At 41.9% G+C, this 24,546-nt stretch overlaps 1 protein-coding gene and 1 non-coding gene across 8 annotated transcripts in view; one reads left to right on the top strand and one right to left on the bottom strand.

Moving 5' to 3' along the window:
- Positions 1–20,549, bottom strand: part of zc3h11a (zinc finger CCCH-type containing 11A) — a 33,365-nt gene extending 12,816 nt beyond the window's left edge. Inside the window, exons 1-13 of one of the 7 annotated variants that reach the window (XM_068057398.1) lie at positions 20,455–20,549; positions 16,923–17,138; positions 16,029–16,224; positions 15,356–15,475; positions 14,943–15,066; positions 14,061–14,276; positions 11,633–11,746; positions 8,649–8,732; positions 8,386–8,508; positions 6,806–6,898; positions 6,122–6,217; positions 3,749–3,808; positions 1,671–2,003 (exon numbers count right to left, since the gene is read on the bottom strand). In XM_068057398.1, the coding sequence (XP_067913499.1) occupies positions 1,671–2,003; positions 3,749–3,808; positions 6,122–6,217; positions 6,806–6,898; positions 8,386–8,508; positions 8,649–8,732; positions 11,633–11,746; positions 14,061–14,276; positions 14,943–15,066; positions 15,356–15,475; positions 16,029–16,082 (1,417 nt within the window). In that variant the 5' untranslated portion in view covers positions 16,083–16,224; positions 16,923–17,138; positions 20,455–20,549. Of the gene's footprint in view, positions 1–1,670; positions 2,004–3,748; positions 3,809–6,121; positions 6,218–6,805; positions 6,899–8,385; positions 8,509–8,648; positions 8,733–11,632; positions 11,747–14,060; positions 14,277–14,942; positions 15,067–15,355; positions 15,476–16,028; positions 16,225–16,922 lie in introns of all 7 variants that reach the window. The other 6 variants (XM_068057404.1, XM_068057402.1, XM_068057401.1 and 3 more) reach the window with 6 other exon arrangements.
- Positions 20,550–20,849: 300 nt separating this feature from the next.
- On the top strand, positions 20,850–20,922 carry trnak-uuu (transfer RNA lysine (anticodon UUU)). Its single transcript has one exon. It is a non-coding gene; the product is annotated as a tRNA-Lys (tRNA).
- The last annotated feature ends 3,624 nt before the right edge of the window (positions 20,923–24,546 follow it).

The following is a 24,546-nucleotide window of genomic DNA, read 5'->3' as shown; positions in this document are numbered from 1 at the left end:
AAGTTAGAACACAGGCAGCGGAATTTTGGATGACCTCAATGTTAGAAAGGGTGCAAGATGGAAGGCCAGCCAAGAGCCCAAAGGACTAGTCAACTCTAGAGGTAGCAAAGAAGTGGCATTGTGGTAAGTCACTGGACTAGAAATGCAGAGACCCAGGTTAGTAGTCTGGGGACATGGGTTCGAATCCCACCATGTCAGATGGTGAAATTTGAATTCAATTATTGAATCAGGAATTAAAAAGCTAGTCTAGTGCTGACCATGAAACATACGATCACACGAATTAGGCCCCTCAAGCCTGCTCCGCCTGGTTGAACTGAATTCTCCACATTATCACCTATCCCCGATAACGTTCCACCCCCTTGCTTACCAACAATCTAGCTACCTCTGTCTTAAAAATATTCAAAGACTCTGCTTCCACTGCCTTTTGAGGAAGAGTTCCAAAGACGCACAACCCTCAGAGAAAAGATTTCTCCTCATCTCTGTCTTAAATGGGTTTTAAACAGCAACCCCTGATTCTCGATTCTCCCACAAGGGGAAACATCCTTTCCACACCCACTGTGTCAAGACCCCTCAGGATCTTATATGTTTCAATCAAGTTGCCTCTTACTCTTCTAAACACCAGCGGATACAAGCCTAGCCTATCCAATCTTTCCTCATAAGATAGCCTGCCCATTCCAGGTGTCAGTCTAGTAAACCTTCTCTGTACTGCTTCCAACCATTGTCGATTGTTGTAAAAACCCATCTGGTTCACTAATGTCCTTTAAGGAAGGAACCTGGTCTGGCCTACATGTGACTCCAGACCCACCGCGATGTGGCTGACTCTTAAATGGCCTCTGAAATGGCCTGGCAAGCTACTCAGTTCAAGGGCAATTAGGGATGGGCAATAAATGCTGGCCTAGCCACATCCCATGAACGAATAGAAAAAAGGCATGGATGATAGTTTCAGTAGCAGATGAGTTGAGGCAGTAATGGAATCAGGCAATACTATGTAGCTGGAAATAGATGGCCTTAGGTGATGATACTAATATGTGGTTGGAAGTTAATTTCAGGGACAAATATGAAGAGATATGTCTGGCTCAGCATCAGACAGTTGCTAGGGAGAGGGGTGCAGTCAGTGGGTAGGGAACAGAGTTTCCCAATGTTTAGTTAGGAGGAAACTTCTGCTCACCCAGAACTTAATGTTGACATGGCAATGTGACAATTTAAGAGTTTGTGGAGGGTTGAGAGAAGGGGTTTACAGGATAGCAATGGACATTGAGTAGGAAGTAGCAAAGACATTAGTGAGACCAAGTGGATGATCCATGAGCTAATAATTGTGGAGACCTTTTAAGATGGGGAGGTGAAAACATTTGAAAGCAGAATTCCAGAAATGCAAGTGTATGGTGGCTTGAGGTGCTGCAGCTGGTGGAGGATGGGGGCAGCCGCATTGTTGCGCAGTACACAGGCAGCCTGGCGAGTTCTCATTTCACCTGGGACAACTAGAGGAAAAGATTCCAACTTTACAGATGAATCCAGATAGCTGTCAATCTGCACCATTCTCAGCACCTCTTAGTGGAACGGGTAGAAAATCATTTGTTCACTTAGTGGAAAATGGAGCTTAGTGCTGGAAAACCATAAAGTGAAACACACCTATTACTGCTTAGACTGTGACCAAAAGGAACAGCACTCACCCTTGCCTTTTCCACTTCCAGTGTTCTTTTCCTTTCTTGGAGCAGCTTCAGCATGATTTTTGGATGGATTATCCGTTCTAGTTTCTTCCTGGAGCTGCACCTGCTTCTTCAGTAGGGATTCAGACGATGTTTTCACCCGTACTGTCCTAATGATTTTAGATGCTTCCTCCAGCAAAGTAGATGCCTGGATAGCTTTACTAAGATCAGTAACACCAACTTTGGAGTCTCCATTGCCATCACTGAGGTCCCGCTTGGCAGCCTTTTCCCTGCGAATCTCCTCCAGAGTTTTCACTCTTATTTCTCCAGAGCCTTCTGTTTTACTTACAGGCTTTTCTGTAAAGTGAAATGTATTTTGTTACATACAATTCTCTTCAGAGTGCCAACTGGGAGCTGGATTACAACCAGTAGCGAGAGCAAGTAGTCTGAAGTGTAACATCATGCACAAATCCTGGGAATTTCGTCATTTGCCATGTGTAGTAACGGGCATTTGTTGCCCGAGATCTGTAATTCTGTATAACACAGGCAGTGAAAAGACCAGTTTCTGAGGAGATCTGAGCATAACAAATCACCTAGCCCTACCAATAAAACAAGGGCTCGGAATGGTACAATGAGCCCAGCAAATAAGCAATAAGATTAATTTGATAGTACTTTGCCATACGCCCACTGCACGTCGAGCATTGACTGCTCCCTAATACAGCATCAGATATTGAAAGAAAAGACATGGCGAAGTACAGCTTGCTGCTGTGTTGAGATGCTGCAGTGAGAGTGCAAATTCGTATTTGTGATCCCTATTTTGGGCAGGGCAACTGAAAGATGCCAAGAATAAATCAGACTAGAGCTGAACCAAATAAATGATTTCAGTTTGAAACAGAAGGACCTCGGGGGTAGATTTCAGCTCTGTATCTGGCACAGAAACTGCATAAATTATCGCTTTTGGAATGACTCAAGACACAAGTGCAATCCACTAAAGTATCAGGATTAAATTACAACCCAGACAAACAAAACAAAGCGAGGGAATACACAATAAACAGCAGGATATTGAGAGGGGTAGAAGAAGTGAGAGATCTTGGAGTGCATGTCCACAGGTCCCTGATGCTGGCAGAACAGGTAGATAGAATGGTGAAGGCTGCATATGGAATGCTTTCCTTTATTGGCTGAGGTATAGAATACAAAAACAGGGAAGTAATGCTGCAACTGTATAAAACACTGGTTAGGCCACAGCTGGAGTACTGCATACAGTTCTGGTCACCACATTACAGGAAGGACATAATTGCTCCGGAGAGAGTACAGAGGATATTTACAAGAATGTTGCCGGGGCTTGAAAGTTGCAGCTATGAGGAAAGATTGGATCAGTTCGAGCTGTTTTCCTTAGAACAGAGGAGGTTGAGGGGTGACTTAATTGAGGTGTACAAAATTATGAGGGGCCTAGATAGACAGGAAGGACCTGTTACCCCTAGCAGAGAGGTCAATTACCAGGGGGCACAGATTAAGGTGATCGGTAGAAGGATTAGAGGGGACATGAGGAAAAATGTTTTCATCCAGAGGGTGGTGGGTGTCGGAGGCAGAAACCCGTAACTATTTAAAAGGTACCTGGACATGCACCTGAAGTTCTGTAACCTGCAAGGCTACGGACCACGTGCTGGAAAGTGGGATTAGATTGGGCAGCTAGTTTTCTTGGCTGTTACAGACACGATGGGCTGAATGGGCTCCTTCTGTGCCGTAATTTTTCTATGGTTCTATCCCGAGCTGCTGAATACAGAATTCGCATTTCCCAATTGAAGCCACAGTGAAGGGTGTGAAAATAAAACGAAAGATGTTTGCACATATAAAGCCCCATTTACGTAAACTCATAAGAGAAGCACTCGAGGAACCTAGCAGCAAAGCATTGTCTGCTATCTAGGTAAGATATAAGTATCTGAGAAAGCTTATATGAGAAATAAAAATGCCTGGTTGGCCAACCCAACCTCAGCAATGCTATCGTCATGACAGGCCATTCAAGGGAACAAATACTTTGTAAACTTGACTGTTGCATGCAGTGTTTCAAACTATTCAAGTGCACTTCACTCTTGACTACCTACCATTTTCTGTTGTGGAAACCTCTGCAGGCAGACCAAGCCTCTCCCTTATGGACCTGGGAGCTTGAATTGAAACGAAAAAAAAGATATTTGTGAGTGACTTAGAGCACAGGTAATCAGTCACCCCTACATTTAGAGGATACAGGAACATCCACAGTAGAAACAGTCTATTTTATAGTGGCCAAGGAACAGTACAAAGCACCAACTAGCCAGGTACCTTCAATCTCGGTCACATCATCATCAGACCCAGTGACAGTTTCTCAGAAAATGGAAAATAAATTATAGGCCACATTACAGGAAGAACATAATTGCTCTGGAGAGAGCACAGAGATTTACAAGAATGTTGCCAGGGCTTGAAAGTTGCAGCTGTGAGGAAAGATTGGATTGGCTAGGGTTGTTTTCCTTAGAACATGAGGTTGAGGGGTGACAAAATTATGAGGGGCCTAGACAGACAGGAAGGACCTGTTTCCCCTCGTGGAGAGGTCAATTACCAAGGGGACACAGATTTAAGGTGATTGGTAGAAGGATTAGAGAGGACACGAGGAAAATCTTTTTCACCCAGAGGGTGGTGGGTGTCTGTAATTCACTGCCAGGAACTGTGGTGGAGGCAGAAACCCTCAACTCTTTTAGAAAGGTACCTGAAGTGCTGTAACCTGCAAGTCTATGGACCAGGTGCCAGAGGGTGGGTTTAGATTGGGTGGCTAGTTTTTTCAGCCGGCACAGACATGATGGGCTGAATGGTCTCCTTCTGTGCAGTAACTTTTCTATGGTTCTATTACTGTAAGCGGCCCTTATGCACCTTCTATTGGTCAGAAAGAACCAGACTTTGTCAGAGAATTGACAAAGATCACCTGCATTCTGAATTTTATGCAGATGGGGCTGGGTGGGGGGCGGGGGGGGGGAGTGGTGGTTAGAAGTGGGATGAACAAGAAAGAAACAGGGACAGAAAAGGTGACTTATACAGTACTAGCAGAGTTTCAGTGGTGGATGGAAGGAAAAAAGGAACATCCCGAGTCGAAGGATTTAGCAAGATATTTGGGATTTCTGCTTAGAAACAGTGAGGTATCTTTTAATTGGTTCCTAGAAATGTTTCTCCTTACCTACTACATATTGATGCATTTGTTCCCCATAGTCAATAAATAATTCTCCGCAAATCTCAATGAGAAAACAACTCAATTTTGTTTAGCAAGTGGCCTTTTATAATGAGAAAATGAAATAAATTTTGAGAAACTAACTTCCACTGCACCTCCAATAATAAATATCTCTGCAACAGTATTTAATGTTACTATAAGGTTCTGCTTAAAAAACATGCTCTAATTTAGAATCTTGCCAGCAAGCTGGAACAGTGGTATATTCCTTTCAACTAGGGCCGCTAATACTAATTTGCTGATTACACTTGTGTTTGAAAACAAACTCAACGCAATCATTAGGACTTTATTATAGACGTTAAATATTAAAGGTCAAATTTCAACGTGGAAAGCTGTATTCAGCACACATGTAACACGCTTTATTTGCTAAACAAACACTCCCTCAAACAACTTATCAGAGCTACACTAGGAAAGAGCTGAAGAATTCATAGGTCACCTCATTTTAACATTTTATACAAAAGAAAATTCCAATTATTTTCATTGCTCCTTAAACTGATTTCTTTGAAGTTTCTTTTTGAGTCTCAAAGCCATCAGTTACTCAAAACTGAAACTTCTGAGGGGCACCAGCCTTCAATTAAAAAATATTGCTAAGAGACATTTTACATAAAAGTTGATTTTTTTCTCATAAACTAGTCAAGTCTTTACTACACACAGTGCCCAGTATTAACTGTATCACTTTAGTGAGAGTCCAAGCAGATTTCAAAATTACTTTCTGAAAATATCTGGAGCAATTTCATTGGATTTGCCTTTTATTAGATCAGTAACTTTGTGATTCACTATTTTGCGCCATTAATAATTTTTCCATTGGAAAAATTTTTCCATTTTGCCCGCTTTAGACTGGCACATTCTCCAACAATTGAAACTTCAATCAGGTACAAGTATGGCATATTTACTGCACAAAATGTGAGGACAGAATGTCCGACAGATGCAAGACTTTTGCAGACAGATGTATAATTTATTAGCATTTTTTTTTGTTTAAGTATTTGCTCCTGACTCACAAACATAAATTGGCAAGAGCCAAGGCTTGGTGACTCCCCAAACTCCACAGGAGGATTACTGACTTTGCGAGAGGCCTGACTAGATTCTAATTTTCTGTTACCAGATGGGTCACCATGAGCTCTGGGATACTTAAGGCTACTTGTTATTCCAATTAATCACCAACGCTATTAATTTCAGGGCCACACAGCACTTGAATAAATCCCAAATTGTACCAAAATGTTTTCTGTACCTTTCTGTGCCAGCTCTTCAGGACCATCCTCAGCCAATATCTTCCTCTTGCCAAGTCTCTCAGAGAGGTTGCGTTTTAAAGTTGTTTCAATCTCAGCTTTAAAAATTAAAAAAAAACTTTATTCAAAACAAGCAGTGATGCAACAACAGGTAAGAAAAAGATTTCTTTTGCCTCACCATGAGTAGCAGCATGGGAGATCAACTAGATTGTATTACTGTTTTTACTGGGTGTGGAGACTCTAGACAACTAGGATGGATAGCAGCACAAATTAAGCTGGAGGGAGCAGGTGCAGAAATTTCTTCTTGGCCCAAACTGGTCTGAAGATGCTACATTCCATGTCAAACCAGTCAATTCATCACTCTCTCTAACCACATAACAATTAAGAACATCACAAAGACCCCAGTGATTAACACTGCTACCCAGGAACTATGAAGATCCAAAGATCATATGACATTGCTGTTTGTGGGAGCTTACTGTGCACAAATTAGCTGTCCTGTTTCCTATGTTACAACAATGACTACACTTCAAAAATATTTAATTAGCTGCAGAATGCTTTAGGATGTCCTGAGGTTGTGAAAGATGCTTTTAAAATTACAGCCTTTCTTTTTTTCTTTCAGATATGAGGAGACTTTTGGAAATTTTCAACCATAGTGTTATGCGATGAAATTGTGTAATGGAAAATACCTTTTACTGGCAACTCTTCAGGCAACACTTTCTTTTTCCCAAGTCTTTCAGAAAGACTCCGTTTAAAAGGCGGCTCACCTTCATTTATAGTTACTGGAGGAGGAAACAAAATGAAAATTGTTTTTTTTGTAACAAATAATCAGCAACTTAGCTGATTTTAGGTAGTCTCTCCAAAAATAGTTACACCATATTTTGCAGGATCCCACACATTAGACCAGATATCCCTCTCTTCTCCCAATCTCAACCACCTTAAAAGGACTATTACCTCGCTACTTATTTGTAGTTTTATTATTCACCATACATGGTTCTTTGCTCACAAAATACATAGGGGAATAAATCATTACTAGGCATCAAGCACATACGTTGTTGCATAATTTAGTGCAGAACAAGCCTCAGCATATTTTAATGAACCACAAGTCCTAAGGACACAGATGAAATTTTCATTGTTCATCTGCTTACCACAGAAATCACTAAATGTTAAACTGGTTTCTAAAGTATACTTATTCTCTTGCACAGAATAACTTTGCTAGTCTTTCTTTGTATACAAGTAAAACTGACAAAAGGTACATCCCCAAAAGAGTGCAGTAAATATTGTTGACATAAAATCATAGCAAAGAAGGATGCCATTTGGTCCATAGCCCTATACTTGTTTTCACTTCAAGTATTTATTCAATTCCCTGTTGAAAGTTATTTTTGAATCTGCTTCCGCCACCCTTTCACACAGTGCATTCCATACATATCTGAGGAGTATCTCAAAAAGGGCCAATTACAGTCTAACCTCCACAATGACTATGAAGCTGATTGGAAGCAATTAGAAGCCTGCTACCTGACCCAAACCCGATGGGACCCAACATGTGTCAGGTTTGGGTCGGGTCGGGCCCATCTTCTGGGGCTGGCTTACGGGCTCGGGTCAGGTCGGGCAGAGTCCAGATTGAATTGGGCCGGACACACACGGTAAGTGCTCTGCTGCTAAGTATTAAAATTTTTTAAAAACTTACCTGAGCTGGGAGTCCGGGATGGAACTGAGTCTGCGCAGTGAGCGAGTGACGTCACTATGACGTCTTGCGCATGCGCTGCAGCTTCTTACAGGTTCGATCTCAGGAACTCAAGTAAAGGGATGGTCAGGTTGGGCACGGGTCGGAACAACTAGTGGCGGGCTCAGGGCAAAATCAGAGGGACTCGGGCCGGGTCGGGCCTGCTGTGGTTCGGTCAGGTTCTTTTTCCCGACCTAAAGCAGGCCTCTACTCCCAATATCTTCACTGCAGCAGAACGGATTAAAATAAATCACAAATTGGACAGCATCAATTTAATGACAGCTTCAAGCTTTTAAAATACAAAATATGGTTAAATAATGAAATGTGACTGAGAAGGGAGTTATTGTTCAGAGTACAGGTTTGAAGACACTATAAACAGTTCTGGGAAGGCCTTTTGCTTGGAAAGAATAGAGAGGATGATGAAAACTAATTTATTCTATGAAATAGTGCGACAGCATAACGCCTCTTCCATCCAGCTAATGACAATTTATATGAATTGCCGTGAAATTACTTTTAATGCTCGTCCACATGAATGAAAACACTCACATTTCTTTGGGGATAAGGTCACCGTTCGGAAAACTGTCCTCACATTTTCCTTTTCAATGACTAGGTTTTCACGATTCTGCTCTACCTTTTGGGCCTGTGTCACCAGGTCTACTGGGGGTTCATCTATGACAAGAAAGGGGACATGGTTGAAGAATTACAAACAGAAGACCCCCCCACCCACTTAGATATCCCTGACACACTAACAACGGCCCTCTCCAAACATCCCCAGAACACAAACAAGCTGGACAAGAAGGACTACTTACCCATTTTCTTCAACTTCTCCTTCATGGATTTCTTCCGTTTGATCTGCTCCAAGGTTTTTATACCAAAATCCAAACTGTCATCTGCTGGCAGAGAACAGGATCTTTGCTAGTACAGTAAGTACATAAAAGGGAATCGAAAAGTCTTCTATAGGCATATGAATAGCAAAAAGCTAGTGAAAAGGAGGAGTGGGACGAATTAGAGACCAAACACATGGAGGCAGAGGGCCTAGCTGAGATATTAAATTAATACTTTACATCTGTCTTTACCAAGGAAGATGACGTTGCACAGGTCATGATGAAAGAGGAGGTAATTCAGACATTAGAAGGGTTTAAAATTGAAAAGGTGGTGGTATTGGATCTTTTTTTTTTCTTTATGACCTCCTTATCTCGAGAGACAATGGGTAAGCGCCTGGAGGTGGTCAGTGGTGTGTGGAGCAGCGCCTGGAGTGGCTATAAAGACCAATTCTAGAGTGACAGGCTCTTCCACAGGTGCTGCAGAAAAATTTGATCGTCGGGGCTGTTACACAGTTGGCTCTCCCCTTGCGCCTCTGTCTTTTTTCCTGCCAACTGCTAAGTCTCTTCGACTCGCCACACTTTAGCCCCGCCTTTATGGCTGTCCGCCAGCTCTGGCGAACGCTGGCAACTGACTCCCACGACTTGTGATCAATGTCACAGGATTTCATGTCGCGTTTGCAGACGTCTTTAAAGCGGAGACATGGATGGCCGATGGATGGTATTGGATAGGCTGTACTTAAAGTTGATAAGGCACCAGGACTGGATGAGATGCATCCAAGGATACTGAGGGAAGTGAGAGTGGAAAAGCACTGGCCATAATTTTTCATTTTCCTTAGACTCAGGTCTTGCCAGAGGACTGGAGATTTGCAAATGTTACACTCTTGTTCAAAAAAGGTTGTAAAGATAAGCTCAGCAACTATAGGTCAGACAGTTTAATCTGGGTGGTGGGAAAGCTTCTAGAAATGATAATTCGGGACAAAATTAATAGTCACTCGGGCAAATACGGGTTAATTAGAGAAAGACAGCACAGATTTGTTAAGGGCAAATCGTGTTTAATTAACTTGAAGTTTTTTGATGAGGTAACAGAGAGGGTTGATGAGAGTAATGCTGTTGATGTGCTGTAGATGGATTTTTTTTATTCGTTCATACGATGTGGGCGTCGCTGGCTAGGACAGCATTTATTGCTCATCCCTAATTGCCCTTGAGGTGGTGGTGGTGAGCCACCGTCTTGAAATTCTGCAGTCCATGTGGGGTAGGTACACCCACAGTGCTGTTAGGAAGGCAGTTAAAGGATTTTGACCCAGTGACAGTGAAGGAACGTTGATATAGTTCCAAGTCAGGATGGTGTGTGGCTTGGAGGGGAACTTGCAGGTGGTGGTGTTTCCATGAATCTGCTGCCCTTGTGGTTCTTGGTGGTAAAGGCTGCGGTTTGGAAGATGCTGTCTAAGGAGCCTTGGTACGTTCCAAAAGGCATTTGATAAAGTGCTGTGCAACAGACTTGTGAGTAAGGTTATAGCTCATGGAATAAAAGGGGCAGTAGCAAGATGGATATGAAATTGGCTGAGTGACAGGAAATAAAAAGTAAGTGGTTAACGGATGTTTTTCGGACTGAGGAAGGTTTGTAGTGGAGTTCCCTAGGGGTTGGTGTTAGGACTCTTGCTCTTCCTGCTATATAATAATGACCTAGACCTTGGTTTACAGGGCACAATTTCAAAATTTGTGTATGGTACGAAACTTGGAAGCATTGTGAACTGTGAGGAGGATAGCGCAGAACTTCAAAAGGACATGGAGAGATTGGTGGAATGGGTGGACAAGTGGCAGATGAAATTTAATGCAGAGAAGTGTGAAGTGATTCATTTCAGTAGGAAGAATGCAGAGAGACAATATAAAAGAAAGGTACAATTCTAAAGGGGCTGCAGGAGCAGTGGAGCCTGGGTGTATATATGCATAAATCACTGAAGGCGACAGAACAAGTTGAGAGAGCGTTTAATAAAGCATACAGCATCCAAGGCTTTATTAACAGGGGCACAGAGTACAAAAGCAAGGAAGTTATGTTAAACTTGTATATAACACTGGTTCCACCTCGATTGGAGTACTGTGTCTAGTTCCGGGTGCCACACTTTAGGAAAGATGCAAAGGCATTACAGAGATTGCAGAAAAGATTCATGAGAATAGTTCCAGGGATGAGGAAATTCAGATACGTAGACAGATTGAAGAAATTGGGACAGTTTTCCTTAAAGAAGGTTGAGAGGAGATTTGATAGAGGTATACAAAATCATGAGGGGTCTGGACAGAGTAGACAGGGAGAAACTGTTCCCATTGGTGGAAGAATCATGAATGAGGGCACAAATTTTAAGGTAATTGGCAAAAGAAGTAATAACGGCATGAGGAAAAACATTTTCACACAGCAAGTGGTTAGAATCTGGAATGCACTGCCAGAGAGCTTAGTGGAGACTGGTTCAATCGAGGCATTCAAGAGGGAATTGGATTGTTATCTGAAAAGAAAAAATGTGGAGGGCTATGGGGACAGGCACTAGGTAAATTGCTCTTTCAGAGAGCCAGCACAGACAAGACAGGCTGAATGGCCTCCTTCTGCACTGTAACAATTCTGTGAAAACAAATCAGAATTCAATGGAATAAAAACCAGCTCAGTTAAGACATTGCATAGAGCAATGTCAGGGGACAGCGAAGTGCTGCAGGGTGGGAGACCTTTGCAAATATTGACATACGCCTAAAGAATGCCGCTCTAACTTCCAAAAATCAATGTTTTCCTTATAGTAGCTGACAATGCTATCACTGCAGAAAATGCATTATTGGTAAAGTGGAACAGAAGCAATGTGTTAGTAAGATAACACTGAAATCTGATAAACTCAGAGTCTTGGGATACCCTCCCAAGCCTTAAAGGATCTAGGAATCCCAGTTTGAAAAGTTATGGTGTAAAGTGCTATCATGGGATTCACTCAGATTACCTTTCTTAACAGGGAAGGCCTGCCTCTTGGTTGAAATGATGCGGATGCCATTCTGTTCCTCTGCAGTTGGAGGCTGAGTGTTTTTATTTTCCTCTCCTTCCTCAGAAAATTGATCTGAAATGAGAATGGAAACAATAGTGATTAAATTGGACACACCCACATCCCTCATGCTTTACAATAAAGAAACCACATGAAATATATCCTGGTCCCTTTATGATTTCCCTCACTACCATGTACCTTCTGTATGGCTCCCAAAGACAGCCTGCCTTGTAGGGCCATCCAACATACCAGTAACTGTAAAGGATCACTGACCCTGGGGGTGGGGGAAGTCCCATTAACTGATGGTGATCATTTTTACCACCATATTGAAGTAACAGCTGGCCAGTCTACAAAACAGGGTGGTTAAGGTGGCTAGACTGAGCAGTGAGGTGGTTAAATATGCAAAGGGCCAAAACACTGCAAGTGGAAATAATTGAACAACATGTACAAGTAGAACAGAAATAGCTACAAATCTGAAATTAAACATGATAGACTTGGCCTAAAACTAAATGTAATGATTTCAGTCTAGCACACTACTGCTATTTTTAAGCTCTGCCATTCAAAACACTTGAAGATCACAATGCAGAGAATTACTGAGTGCAAATAAAACTACATTTAAATGTCTCAATTTTAAAGAAAAGACACAAAAAATACATTTGGCCCTATATTTAAGTAACTTGTACATAGAAACATAGAAAATAGGAGGAGTAGGCCATTCAGCCCTTTGAGCTTACTCCGCCATTCATTATGATCATGGCTGATCATCCAACTCAGTAATATGTTCCCGCTTTCGCCCCATATCCTTTGATCTCTTTAAAACCCAAGAGCTATAGCTAACTCCTTCTTGAAAACATACAATGTTTAGCCTCAACTGCTTTCTGTGGTAGCAAATTCCACAGGTTCACCACTCCCTAGGTGAAGAAATTTCTCCTCATCTCAGTCCTGAATAGTTTACCCCGTATCCTTAGACTATGACCCCTGGTTCTGGACTCCCCCACCATCGGGAACATCCTTCCTGTATCTACCCTGTCAAGTCCTGTTAGAATTTTATAGGTTTCTGTGAGATCCCCCCTCACTCTTCTGAACTCCAGCAAATATAATCCTAAACGACTCAATCTCTCCTCGTACGGCAGTCCCGCCATCCCAGGAATCAGTCTGGTAAACCTTTGCTGCACTCCCTCGATAGCAAGAACATCCTTCCTCAGATAAGGAGACCAAAACTGCACACAATATCCCAGGTGTGGCCTCACCAAGGCCCTGTATAATTGCAGCAAGACATCCCTGCTCCTGTACTCGAATCCTCTTGCTATGAAGGCCAACATACCATTTGCCTTTTGACCGCCTGTTGGACCTGCATGCTTACTTTCAGCGACTGGTGTACGAGAACACCCAGGTCTCGCTGCATATTCCCTTCTCTCAGTTTATAGCCGTTCTGATAATCTGCCTTCCTGTTTTTGCTACCAAAGTGGATAACCTCACATTTATCCACATTATACTGCATCTGCCATGCATTTGCCCACTCACTCAACTTGTCCAAGAGGAACCACATTTACATTTTCCTCCTAAATGATTCAGAAAAGAAGGCAGTTAATTCAGATTTTAGTTATAGTTTAGGAATTTCATTCTCCTGATTGAGGACTTGATTTTCCCCATTAACCAAACTTCCTTTGTAATCAGACTTATGTACTAAGGAAATGAGCAGAAATTTCTTCTGCAAACTTTTCAAAAAGGTCATCCAATGACAATTTTGAAGGATCTAATAGTTGTTACATCTTTCTAAACATAGGATATACGATGAGGAGTCACAGGATACAGTGTATGTCTAAACTGACTGACCAGATAGGTCACAAACAAAAAAATTAATATATTATGGATCACTAAAACATTTGGATATTAATTTACACCCTTGCCATGCAATCTCCTTACTCTCACGGAGCTGCTCGCAGTGAAAAGGGTGAGGAGCACCTGAAGATTCGTTGTGCGTGTGAACGAGCTACAATGGGCCAAAAATCTTCCTTATTAATAGCAGTTCGGGGGAGGCAGCAGTTCAGAACTAATTATATCACTGAATAACAGTATTAGATGCAGCTGATACTCAATTCCTATCACCAACAAACCTTTGCCAAGACTCCAAACTACCCTGGAGAGAGGAACAGAATTTCTTTTAACAATAAACCTGAAACCAGTTTCACTTCTAATATTGATTAAAGTACATGAGGTAATTTCCTGACTGAATCTGGACTGCGATACAAGGCTGCTATAATCTCTATTGGACCTATAAATTCCACAAAGAAAAGGTGTACATGTCGACACTTTCAGAAGGGCAGGAGGAAAGAAACGGACACAAGCAAGAGGCGAGCACATTACAGAAGAATCTAAATTATCTCACCATCGTCATCTTCATCATCGTCTGCAGCGTTGATCACCACAGGAGGGTGAGTGGGGCTTGGCACGTTCTCCGATGCCTCCAGTTTCATTACCCCTCGAACTTGGGGGGATGGATTAGACTGAATAGGGATCTTGGGCTGTTGTAACTGGTTGATGGGTAACTGTGGGACCATGGGTTCTTCAGCTGCCTCAGCCACTTCCTGCTTGGTTTGCACACCTGTGGAGAAGAGTGAACATATCTTTGTGAAAAATGGAGAAGTTGTGACTGAACATTAAGCACTGAATACACAAGAAATTCACTTGTGAGCTGCATTCATAGCGCACAGAAACAAGATTACAATCGACAACAACGCACTTTGGAGAACCAAAAGCAGCAGCATACAGCAACCTGTTAAACAGACTTTCAGGGACAAGATAATGAGACACAGCTAAACAGCTCTCCCAGAAATTATCCACATGACCTGCATATCAACTTCACTACTCTCGAGGTCATCCATACCAATGAAATACAGCCAGATTTGATATGCTTCTCAGCCTGCTTAACTCAAGGGTTTCCCAGCTTCTTACTCTGCTACCATGTGAAGAAGCACTTATAAAGTGTGACTGGTACAGAAGGGCCAGACTACATTTCTAAATGGAGATGGGTGTTATACTTCAGGAAGGCAACTGGTGAAGGATGATACTGGAGCCAATCTTTATCCAGTCTTATAATTATTTAGAATTAAATGTTAAAGCCGATACCTCCGAACTCAACCCCATAGTCATCCTTTATACGTGCTCAAGACAGACCCCAATGAATGTCCTCCACCTGCATATAATTAAACACAATTGATACACGAACAACAAGAAACATGTCAGAATTGAACAAGCTAAGAGCATGGACCTTTTGTGGCAGGGATGAAAACTCCTTCGATGAAGCGAGGCTTGCTGTGGCGGAAAGCACAGTTCAACTTCGTACACCCGGTGGGTTGCCTCTCCCAGTAGCATGGGATCTCACTCCGCCTCTTCTAAAAGGAAAAGGAAACAAACACCATCTTTTATTGCACTTCACAGAATATAGTAACAATATCACACACACATTAATCTTACTACAAACTACATGCTGTCAACAATAAGCAGAACAGCTCAAGGGAATGAATCTTCAGAGAGACAAGACAAGAAAGCTCCACAAGAAAATAAAATTGTACAAAAAGGAACAGGATTAAGGTGAACACACAACAATTGTAGATTTGTACACATGCTCAGAAAATGTGATCTGCATGTATTTACAGGGAAGCTTCTCAACGAACAACTTACATCAATCTCCATGTGACGAAACTTGCAGACCTGCCGAAAGCAACGTCCTTCCTGCCATAAGGTACAGATGGTCTCACTGCCAAGGGCTGCTTCACAGTGGCGGAAGAGACAGTTGTCGCCCTGTCAAACAAAAGCATATTTAATAAATACTGAATTCCTAATGACACGAACATACAAGCAGACATACCACAAGGTATCAACACAGAATGGGCTGTTCTCAGTACACTTTCTTAATGGTAATCAAGCACTGAGAAGCAGTACATTTTCTGTAAAGTTGTTGCTGTGTGATGCAGTAAAATTAGGTCAATTACATTTTTGTTTACCATCTGTTTAAAAAAATGTTTTGGAAAATCTAATTTTCAGACATTACAAAAGTTGTCAAAAATATTCTGCATTATTGGTGCCCAATCTTCAGTTATAAATGTACCATCATGCTCTGGTCATTAACCCTAAAGTATGCATGTTCAATTTATTTGGTAGTGTATAGTAAATAGTTACTAGTCTGACTACATTAAGACTACTAGTCAATTGCTATCTCAGAAACACACCACAACTGTGTCCATATGGACTGACCATATCAGAACAACAGATTCTTTTAGCTTTCTTTTGGGTTATCTCGATTAGAACTGTCTACTAACTCCCCAAAAACTCACTCAAAATGTTGCATACTAACCTTGGCACATGTAGAATAAAAATAAAAGTAGCAATCGTCTCCTTGCTGAGTCATGGCTGGAGTGTAACAATTCCTCCCAAATCAAGCAAAGACTTTCGCTGTTACTTTGTCCACACTCTTATCTGTTGAGTCGCAGTGCAAGATAGTCCGTCTAGGCGAGATGATAGGATGCTAATCTTCTGGAACCTTCTTCACCCTTTATCCAAACCAAAAAAAAAACAAGTTTGCAAAGTGAGTGATTTACACAAGAGGGTGCAATTCTGTAATGTAGCTACGGTATCGTGTTTGAATTACACTAACTTCTTCAATTGAGTGGCCTAAGATCAAGAGCCATAAATAGAAAAAGGAAATTATGGCAAAGGGATTGGTCCATCAGAGACAGCATACATAACAGTTTTCATCCATTCTCTTGCTGCAAAAATTAGGTTTTGTGGTTTTAAAAAAGAGCAGCGAGAGGAAGGGACTGAATCAAAACACCAGGCACTTGGAGAAAACCCAGCTGGAGATTCCTGGCCCAGAGCTATGATACAATCAGAGAAAAGGATTCAATCACCAATTGGTGAATCTCAATGAAAGTTTCAGCGTGACTTTAATCTACATCAAATTGCAAAATAATCAGGAAGCCCAACTGAAGAAAAATATATAAAATGCATCTTAATGTGAGATGACACAGTAGGCACGTAACGAGTGTACAGGTATTTTAAATGCAATATTTCATATTTGATGGTTAAATGCTTCAAAATACTCAATGGGCAACAAGCATGAAGATATCAGTTCCAAATACCCATTCAGATTTGATTTCAATCACCAGCACAATGAATTACTGCGCAGCTATATGAATAACATGAAAACCAGCAACAAGGCTACCCTACTAGAAGGGAGCAGTTGATATACCTTTGAATGGTCAGCAATATGGGTGCTCTTCTTCAAGCATCCAGTCAACGTGTCCCTGCAGGCCAACCAACACTGAATCTGTCAGTTTATAAGTGGCTCGGTAGCAACTCCATCTTCACGGACTGGGTAGAAATATTTGCGATCTGCATACACAAAGTGCCTTAGAAATACTCTACTTGAAGGTGTTAGAATGAGTCCATCTTCTGCTCTGTTGAACTGCAGGAAGCCAGGGATTAAAAATCAACTCCTCCGATTAAGTTCATAACCATGTAGCCGGACAGCTGATACATTTACAGCTGATGGGAAATACCCCATTCTTTCTACAATCTTCCAAGAGATTCCGCAGCCTTGAGTGGCCTTGGATTACGGATTTTTTTTTGTGGTGAAAATTGGCTAATTTAATTACTACCAAACACACACGGGTCCAATTCTGCTTCTCCGGGACATCTGCACCTATTGAAGAAAAGCACAAACAACCTCCCCAAATTTGTAAGCAGTGTCCCCTGCATGCTTTCATATGGAAGCATCATCCAACCCCCTTATCAACAAAAACACTTTGGATTTTCACTGAAGTATCCCCATTTGCAAACAGACTTCTCTTAACACTCCCTGAATTAGGGGTATATACCACCTCTGCCTGGATAACCCCTCTGAATGAGATCAAAGGTTGGGGTAATATCAAGCAGTGCCAACTAGTGTAAGCTCTGGGGTCAAACAAAAATGGGCAGTGCAAATATCCTGCCAGGATTCAGAGGGGTCAGATACACCATCTTGCAGAGAATTAGAATTTACAGTTTACCCAGAGAGAACACCTCTAAAATGATTTCCCTATTTATAATACCGGAGAAGTCTATCAGTATGTAGTAGAAGCTCAGACGCCAAGAGGGCACTGCAGCATTTTCATCTAGTGAAGATAGTAGAGGTAGATCTCTGGGCAAAGCACCATTTCTACAGGAATGGAACTGGGTTCATTTTAGGCAGAGGGAAGCTTGAAGCACAATTCCCCCACTTGTTAATAGAATCAAATGTTCTCTCCAATAGCCGCAGCGCATGATCAGCATCAATGGATCACAGGATAGAGAGACACACAATGCAAAAGGAGATACTACAGCTTTAAAATTACAAAGTTTCAATCTTTCCATCGCTAAGACCCAGAGTTAGCTACACCCAGTTAGTTTTCAAACACAGAAAATAAAGCAAAACCAAAGCTAAAATTAGGAGTTACTAACATTGCATTCAGAAGGAGCACCTGGACAATGGCTCAGGGCAGGGATTAAAGCCAAATTGGGCTGGGTCAAAAGAGAGGTTAAGTTGCATCAACAGCGAGTGGGTTAAGAATTCTGCTAATAGCAGTTGTACCCATTGACGGGAACAAACAAAAAAAACTGAATTATAACAACACACTTTTCAACTCAGGAACTGATGTGTTTAAAGAGTGATTGGAGTGCTGAAAGCTGATCAGTCATTTCATCTATGCATTGGGGCACAGAGATGACAGATCTGGAAATATTAGCACAAATCAGCCTAATGAGGAACTAATTGCATTTATATAGGAACTCATTACACTGAATGTCTCAAAGCACTTCACACTATGCATGACTTTTGGGGGCGACTGTAATGGAGAAGCTGGTGGCCTGGGTCTCCATCTGAATGCAAGTTATATTTACAAGACACAACATCTGGTTAATTACTTGACATTCCAAAAATAGACCATGCTCTGGATTATGGTTCCCACAAGAACAGCTCCACACAGAGCTTCTCCCAGGACTACTACTAGATTGAGGGTTGGGCATGAGCGCAGGGAACAAAAATAAACTGTTTTGATCAAAAAGGGTAAAATGCCCATTTTGGGAACAATCGGCATAGCAGGGCAAGGCATAATGCCCTTCTGTGGTACACTGGTATTTAAGCTCATCAACTACCCATTGCGTTTTACTTGCTTAGTACAACACCAAAATTGGTTTAGTTTTGTACAAACAACTGCTTAAGCCTTTGTTAAAATGCACCAGTTTTACGCACAGTTTGCAGAGTCCTCTAGACAAAGAGTATATTAACTGATTGGGAAAAAGGACACTTAATCGCAAAGAGAGGTTGATGCTGCCTCCTTTTGTTTTTAAAAGGACATTCATGCAAAACCTAAACAGAGCCTGGGGATTAAGGGAGAGAACCAAACTTAGTAAAACGCAATGAGAAGCGCCAATTAAATATTTTCTGAACTTGTGAAACACTCATCTCATTCAGGTAGTTCTAAGGTTACAAGAAGAGGAGTGCATACTTTTTCAGTCAAATGCGAAGTTTTCATTTTAAAAAAAGGACAGGAAATGCAGGTAATCAAAGGGAACTCTCATCAGCAGAATACTCTGCTCAGTAACTTCTTCAACAGAAGCAAATTTAGCTGGCACTCAACATAGGCCTTAAAAAATTTCAATGGCACAATATACAAAGATGGCATTGGAAAGTTGTGGCATTGCAACCATTTAATTTAATCAGAAGTATATAGATTTGTTATTTTCCCCCAACTACTTGAAATAACACCATTTACTGTTATCCGACAACTAAATCATAATGGACTCGCTGCACCGACTCTGCCGTGTAATATCACGGGCAGGACTGTGAAAAAGCCAGCTCAAGTTGAACCAATTTAAAAGCCAGCATTAAAAAAACTGCCTTCCATAGGTTATATTGCTCAAATCAACAGATAGCAAAATACCAAGTGGGTCTGTATCAAGTGGCAACAAGCCAAAATATTAAAAAGTTCAGCACATGTCCATTTTGAAGCTGACAGGCGCTATCTTGAATCTCAATTGCAAAACAAAAAGGGAGCCTGGGACAATTCTCTTCCAGCCCATCAACCCAACTCTCAGAAAGGACAAGCTTGGATTTCTCAAATCCATATTTCGGTGGCAGTTGGAACACCTTTCCAAAGAAAATCAGATTATCTCAACGACAAATCCCAAAAGCAGAAGCACCTCACTGTGATCATTCAGGGGCTCCCATTGAGGAAATGGTGAGAATGAGCATCTGGAATTTCAGAATTTAAACTCCATAAACTACAAAATGGCCAACATCCATGCTGAACATTTATAAAGGCTGCGGTTGGCAATCTAACTTGGGTTTAACACCCAAAAAAGGCATGGTTGACACGTCAGATGCAAGCTAAGGTGGATCTCCTGGGGCCCATGGTCTCGACTGACTGACACATGCCATGAGACTAAAAGCCAAACGGTCCATTCAACAGGAGAAAATAATAAAGAATCACTTCAACAGGGAATTTTAAAAAAATAAATTGAAAGTCCTCTGATTAAATATTACCCCCAATTCCTGCAGCAGACCGACCTCCCCTCGCTGTCTCAGAAGGCACAGGCACCCCCCGCACCGGCTAACCGTTTCAGGCGAGTCCGAGGCTTCTCTCCGACCCCCGCGGCCTACCCGCTCCTCCATTCCGCTCAAACTATAGACGTTTAAAACTCAACCTGCGCCGCCTATGTTAGCACGTAACTGACTAGCGATGTAATAACGGTAAAACCAGTACCAAAAGCGGGTTTAGAACCGGCAATCCGCGGCTTATCAAACCTCTCGTCGACCGAGCGCCGCGATGCCGCTGCCTACCGCTTGGCGCCAGCAACAAACATGGCGCACACCGGAAGTAGTCATTGTACCTGCCAGCACTAAAGATGGCGACCATCAAACTGTCACAGGAAGGTTTCTTCCTCTCCTTCCCTTAACAGTCACTAATATTTAATGGCTACTTATGTGTAATAATAATCTTTAGTACTTTCAAAAGTTTGTTGCAAATCTTAGTTTGTGTACTTCATGAGGCGAGTTTGCAGTTTTAGAACTGAGCACTTACAAAATAACTCAGAACTATAAAAACAACCCATCTGGTGTTGCAGCCTTTAATAGCCAGTAGGCGAACTCTTTTTCAGGGCCCGGATAGCTCAGTCGGTAGAGCATCAGACTTTTAATCTGAGGGTCCAGGGTTCAAGTCCCTGTTCGGGCGATAGTTTTTTAAAAAACTCTATTTCAGTTCATTAAACTATGCTTGCATATGTACAACTTTTCCAAATAGCATCCAATTGTTGCAATCATTTATTATAAAAACGATAATCCCCAATAAGTGTTTAAATTCACTTAAGGTTTCACGTCATATTCCACAGCCAATACTGTACTGTTGCCCCTCCAGAGCATCATTTGCCTAAAGAAAGAGAGGCTTGCATTTCTGTAGCGCCTTTCATAACCACTGCTCATCCCAAAGCGCTTTACAGCCAATGAAGTATTTTGGAAGTGTAGTGATGCTTACCTCTTTGAAGACACTCCTTAAAACCTACCCCTTGACCAAGCTTCTCGTCACCTGACCAAGTATCTCCTTATCCGGCTCAGTGTCATATTTTGTTTTATAATTGCTACTGTAAAGTGTCTTGGGACATTTTATTATATTAAAGGCGCTATATTTGTTGTTGTTGTAGAAAACATGGCCACCAATTTACAGCAAGCTCCTACAAACTGCAATATGATACTGACCAGCTAATCTGTTATTGTGATGTTGATTGAGGGGCAAATATTGGCCAGGACACTAGGGACCGTGCCCCTGCTTAGCCCCCAGCCTTTCTGCCAATCTTCTACTCCACATTTTTGTCTCCTCCAGGACTGATTTTGGTCATGCAGTCCGCATTGGCATCTCCCAGTCCGCCCTTTACAGCTTGTGCAGCAGTAGGGTTGCCATCAGTGATCCAACATGGTCCTGGAGCTTTTATCAAGGCTTTTCAATTCCAACCGTCCGATGTCTCTTTTCCCATCTACAATATATTTAAACTAATATAAACCTAATAAACAAAGGCTTTCAAAGTAAATTTCCAAAACATGCTATTTTATAATCCCCCTATGATTTTTATCACTATCTTATCCTGGAGATTAATCTTTAACTCCAGGATAATCCTGTAGCATAGGCAATCAGCAGTGCCCAGTATAAAAACAGGAAGAACCAAAGCGTCTCTGATTAAAAACCTGAGGAAGATGGATATCACCAGTTACTGCTTGACAGGTGTTGGGAACATGGAGCTGACGCACAGGGTGCACCCTTCAGTTGATCAGGGCTGAGAAGAGAGAGGCAGGAAATTCTTAATGATGGGGGAGAGAGAGGCATTGGCATTAGAACAGGAACCAGGAAGGCTAATGGAGAGAAGAAAATTCACACAACGCAACAGTAAGCGTGGGAAAGCATGGGTAGAAATTACAGCTGTAAAGATACACAGCAACAGGTGTTAGTACGAGACCTCAGAAGAAATAGAAGGCTTCAATGCAGAGAAATAACTAAGGACGTGGAAGAACGAGTATGGAGAGTTTCACAACCAGTGATGCACAGTCAGTGTTGTAATATAGATATAAATGGCAGCCAATTTGCATACAGAAAGCCTCCACAAACATCTATGTGATAAATGACCAGTTAAATGTCCAGGAGGGTGGGACTGCACTCTACTAGTTCCATTCTTATCTATCTAATCATAGTCAGAGTATTACCTGCAATGGCCTCTCTTCCGACTCCTGCACTGTTACATCTGGAGTTCCCCGAGGATCTATCTTTGGCCCCCTCCTACTTCTCATCTACATGCTGTTTCTCGGTGACATCATTCAAAAACACAGCTTTAGTTTTCACATGTACGCTGACAACACTCAGCTCTACTTCACCAACACCTCTCTTGATTCCTCCACTGTTGCTAAATTATCAGACTGATACAAATTCTATTTCCTAGCTACCAACTCCAACCCTCTCCTTGGCAATTCTCTGAGGCTGAAACAGACAGTTCGCAACCTTGGTTATTTGACCCCAAGATGAGCTTCTAGCCATATAACCAAAGCCATCACTAAGACAGCCTATTTCCGCCTCTGTAACATCACCCGACTTCGCCCCTGCCTGAGCTCATCTGCTGCTGAACGTTTCATTCATACCTTTGTTACCTCTAGACATGACTATTCCGACACACTCCTGACTGGCCTCCTACATTCTACCCGCCATAAACTTGAGGTCATTGAATGCTGTCCGTGTCCTTACTCATACCAAGTCCCGTTCACCCAGCATGCCTGTACTCGCTGATCTACATTGGCTCCTGGCTTAGCAATGCCTCAATTTTAAAATTCACTTCCTTGTTTTCAAGTCCCTCCATGGCCTCGTCCTCCCTATCTCTGTAATCTACTCCAGCCCCACAGCCCTCCAAGATATCTGTGCTCCTCTAATTCTGACCTTTTGAGCATTTCTGATTTTCATTCCTCCACCATTGGTGACCTTGCCTTCAGCAGTCTAGGCCGTAAGGTCCAGAATTCCCTCCTTGAACCTTTCCGCCTCTCTATCTCTCTTTCTTCCTTTAAGACACTCTTTCAAACATATCTCATTGTCCAAGCTATTGGTCATCTGCCCGAATGTCGCCTTTTGTGGCTCAGTATCAAATTTTGCTTTATAATGCTTCTGTGAAGCGCCTTGGGGCTTTTTGTCGCATTAAAGTTGCTATATAAATACAAGTTATTGTTGTTAATTTGTTCTGGGCAAGGAAGATAAAATTGGACCCGATTTTAACTCTGTGGAAGTGAATGGGTTTTGTTTGAGTTAAAATCGGGCCCATTGGTGTTTACAACTGCACAAGAAATGGTGAACATAGGACAGTGAGTGTGAACTATTTCAGTCACAACTCAACATGGAAGTTGAAGTATTTGATATTCAGAATTCGGAGTCTCTTTCTGTCATCTGTTTGTGTTAATTGGTTTAATGATAAATTTGTCGACTTTTTGGATTCTGTACATACCAGTTACATAGAATTTACAGTACAGAAACAGGCCATTTGGCCCAATTGCTCTATGCTGGCATTTATGCTCCACAGAAGCCTCATTCCACCCTACTTCATTTAACCCTGTTGGCAAATCCACCTGTTCCTTTCTCCCTGTTGTACTTCATCTAGTTTCTCCGAGCATGCATCGATGCTATTTGTGTCAATTCAAGATATTAAGTGGAACTGGTAGTTTCTTCAAAGCACATGGAATGATTCACCACCTTACCAGCAGTGGGCATTGCATAACCATTGATGAGGAAGCAGTAAAGAAACTTTTGAGATGTATGACAGGGGAGATGGAGCTTACTTCAGTCTACTCGCTGAGTTAATCACATTGACAGAAGTGTGCAGAATACATATGAATATAGTTAAGACTTCTAGTGATACTGTTGATAGAGAGAAGTGCATCACTAATGCCCCCTTTCTCTTACAGAACCATTTTAAGTAGAAGCACTCAATAATAGCATGTCCTGTAGAGATCATCCTAACGTGCATCATAGAAGTGTTTGAGAAAAAAATGGATACCGAACCAAAGGAGATATTCGAAGGGGTAACTAAGGGTTTGGCCAAAGTGATGTATTTTAGGGAAGCTCTTGAAGAAAGATTGGGAGTCGGAGAGGCAGAGGTGTTTAAGCAGGGAATCTGAGGATAGGGCCTAGATAGCTGAAGGCATGGCTACTAATAGTGGAGTGAAGGAAGGAGATGATCTATAGGGGGTTGGAGTTAGAGGAATAGAGAGTTTTTTTGGGGGGGTGGGTTGTTTTAGCATGAAGGATACAAAGAGGGAGAGATGAAGCTTTGGAGGA

The sequence above is a fragment of the Heterodontus francisci genome, chromosome 25 (genome assembly GCF_036365525.1).
Source record: "Heterodontus francisci isolate sHetFra1 chromosome 25, sHetFra1.hap1, whole genome shotgun sequence".
NCBI classification, from domain to species: Eukaryota; Metazoa; Chordata; class Chondrichthyes; order Heterodontiformes; family Heterodontidae; genus Heterodontus; species Heterodontus francisci.
This window is presented reverse-complemented; position numbering and strand designations above follow the sequence as displayed.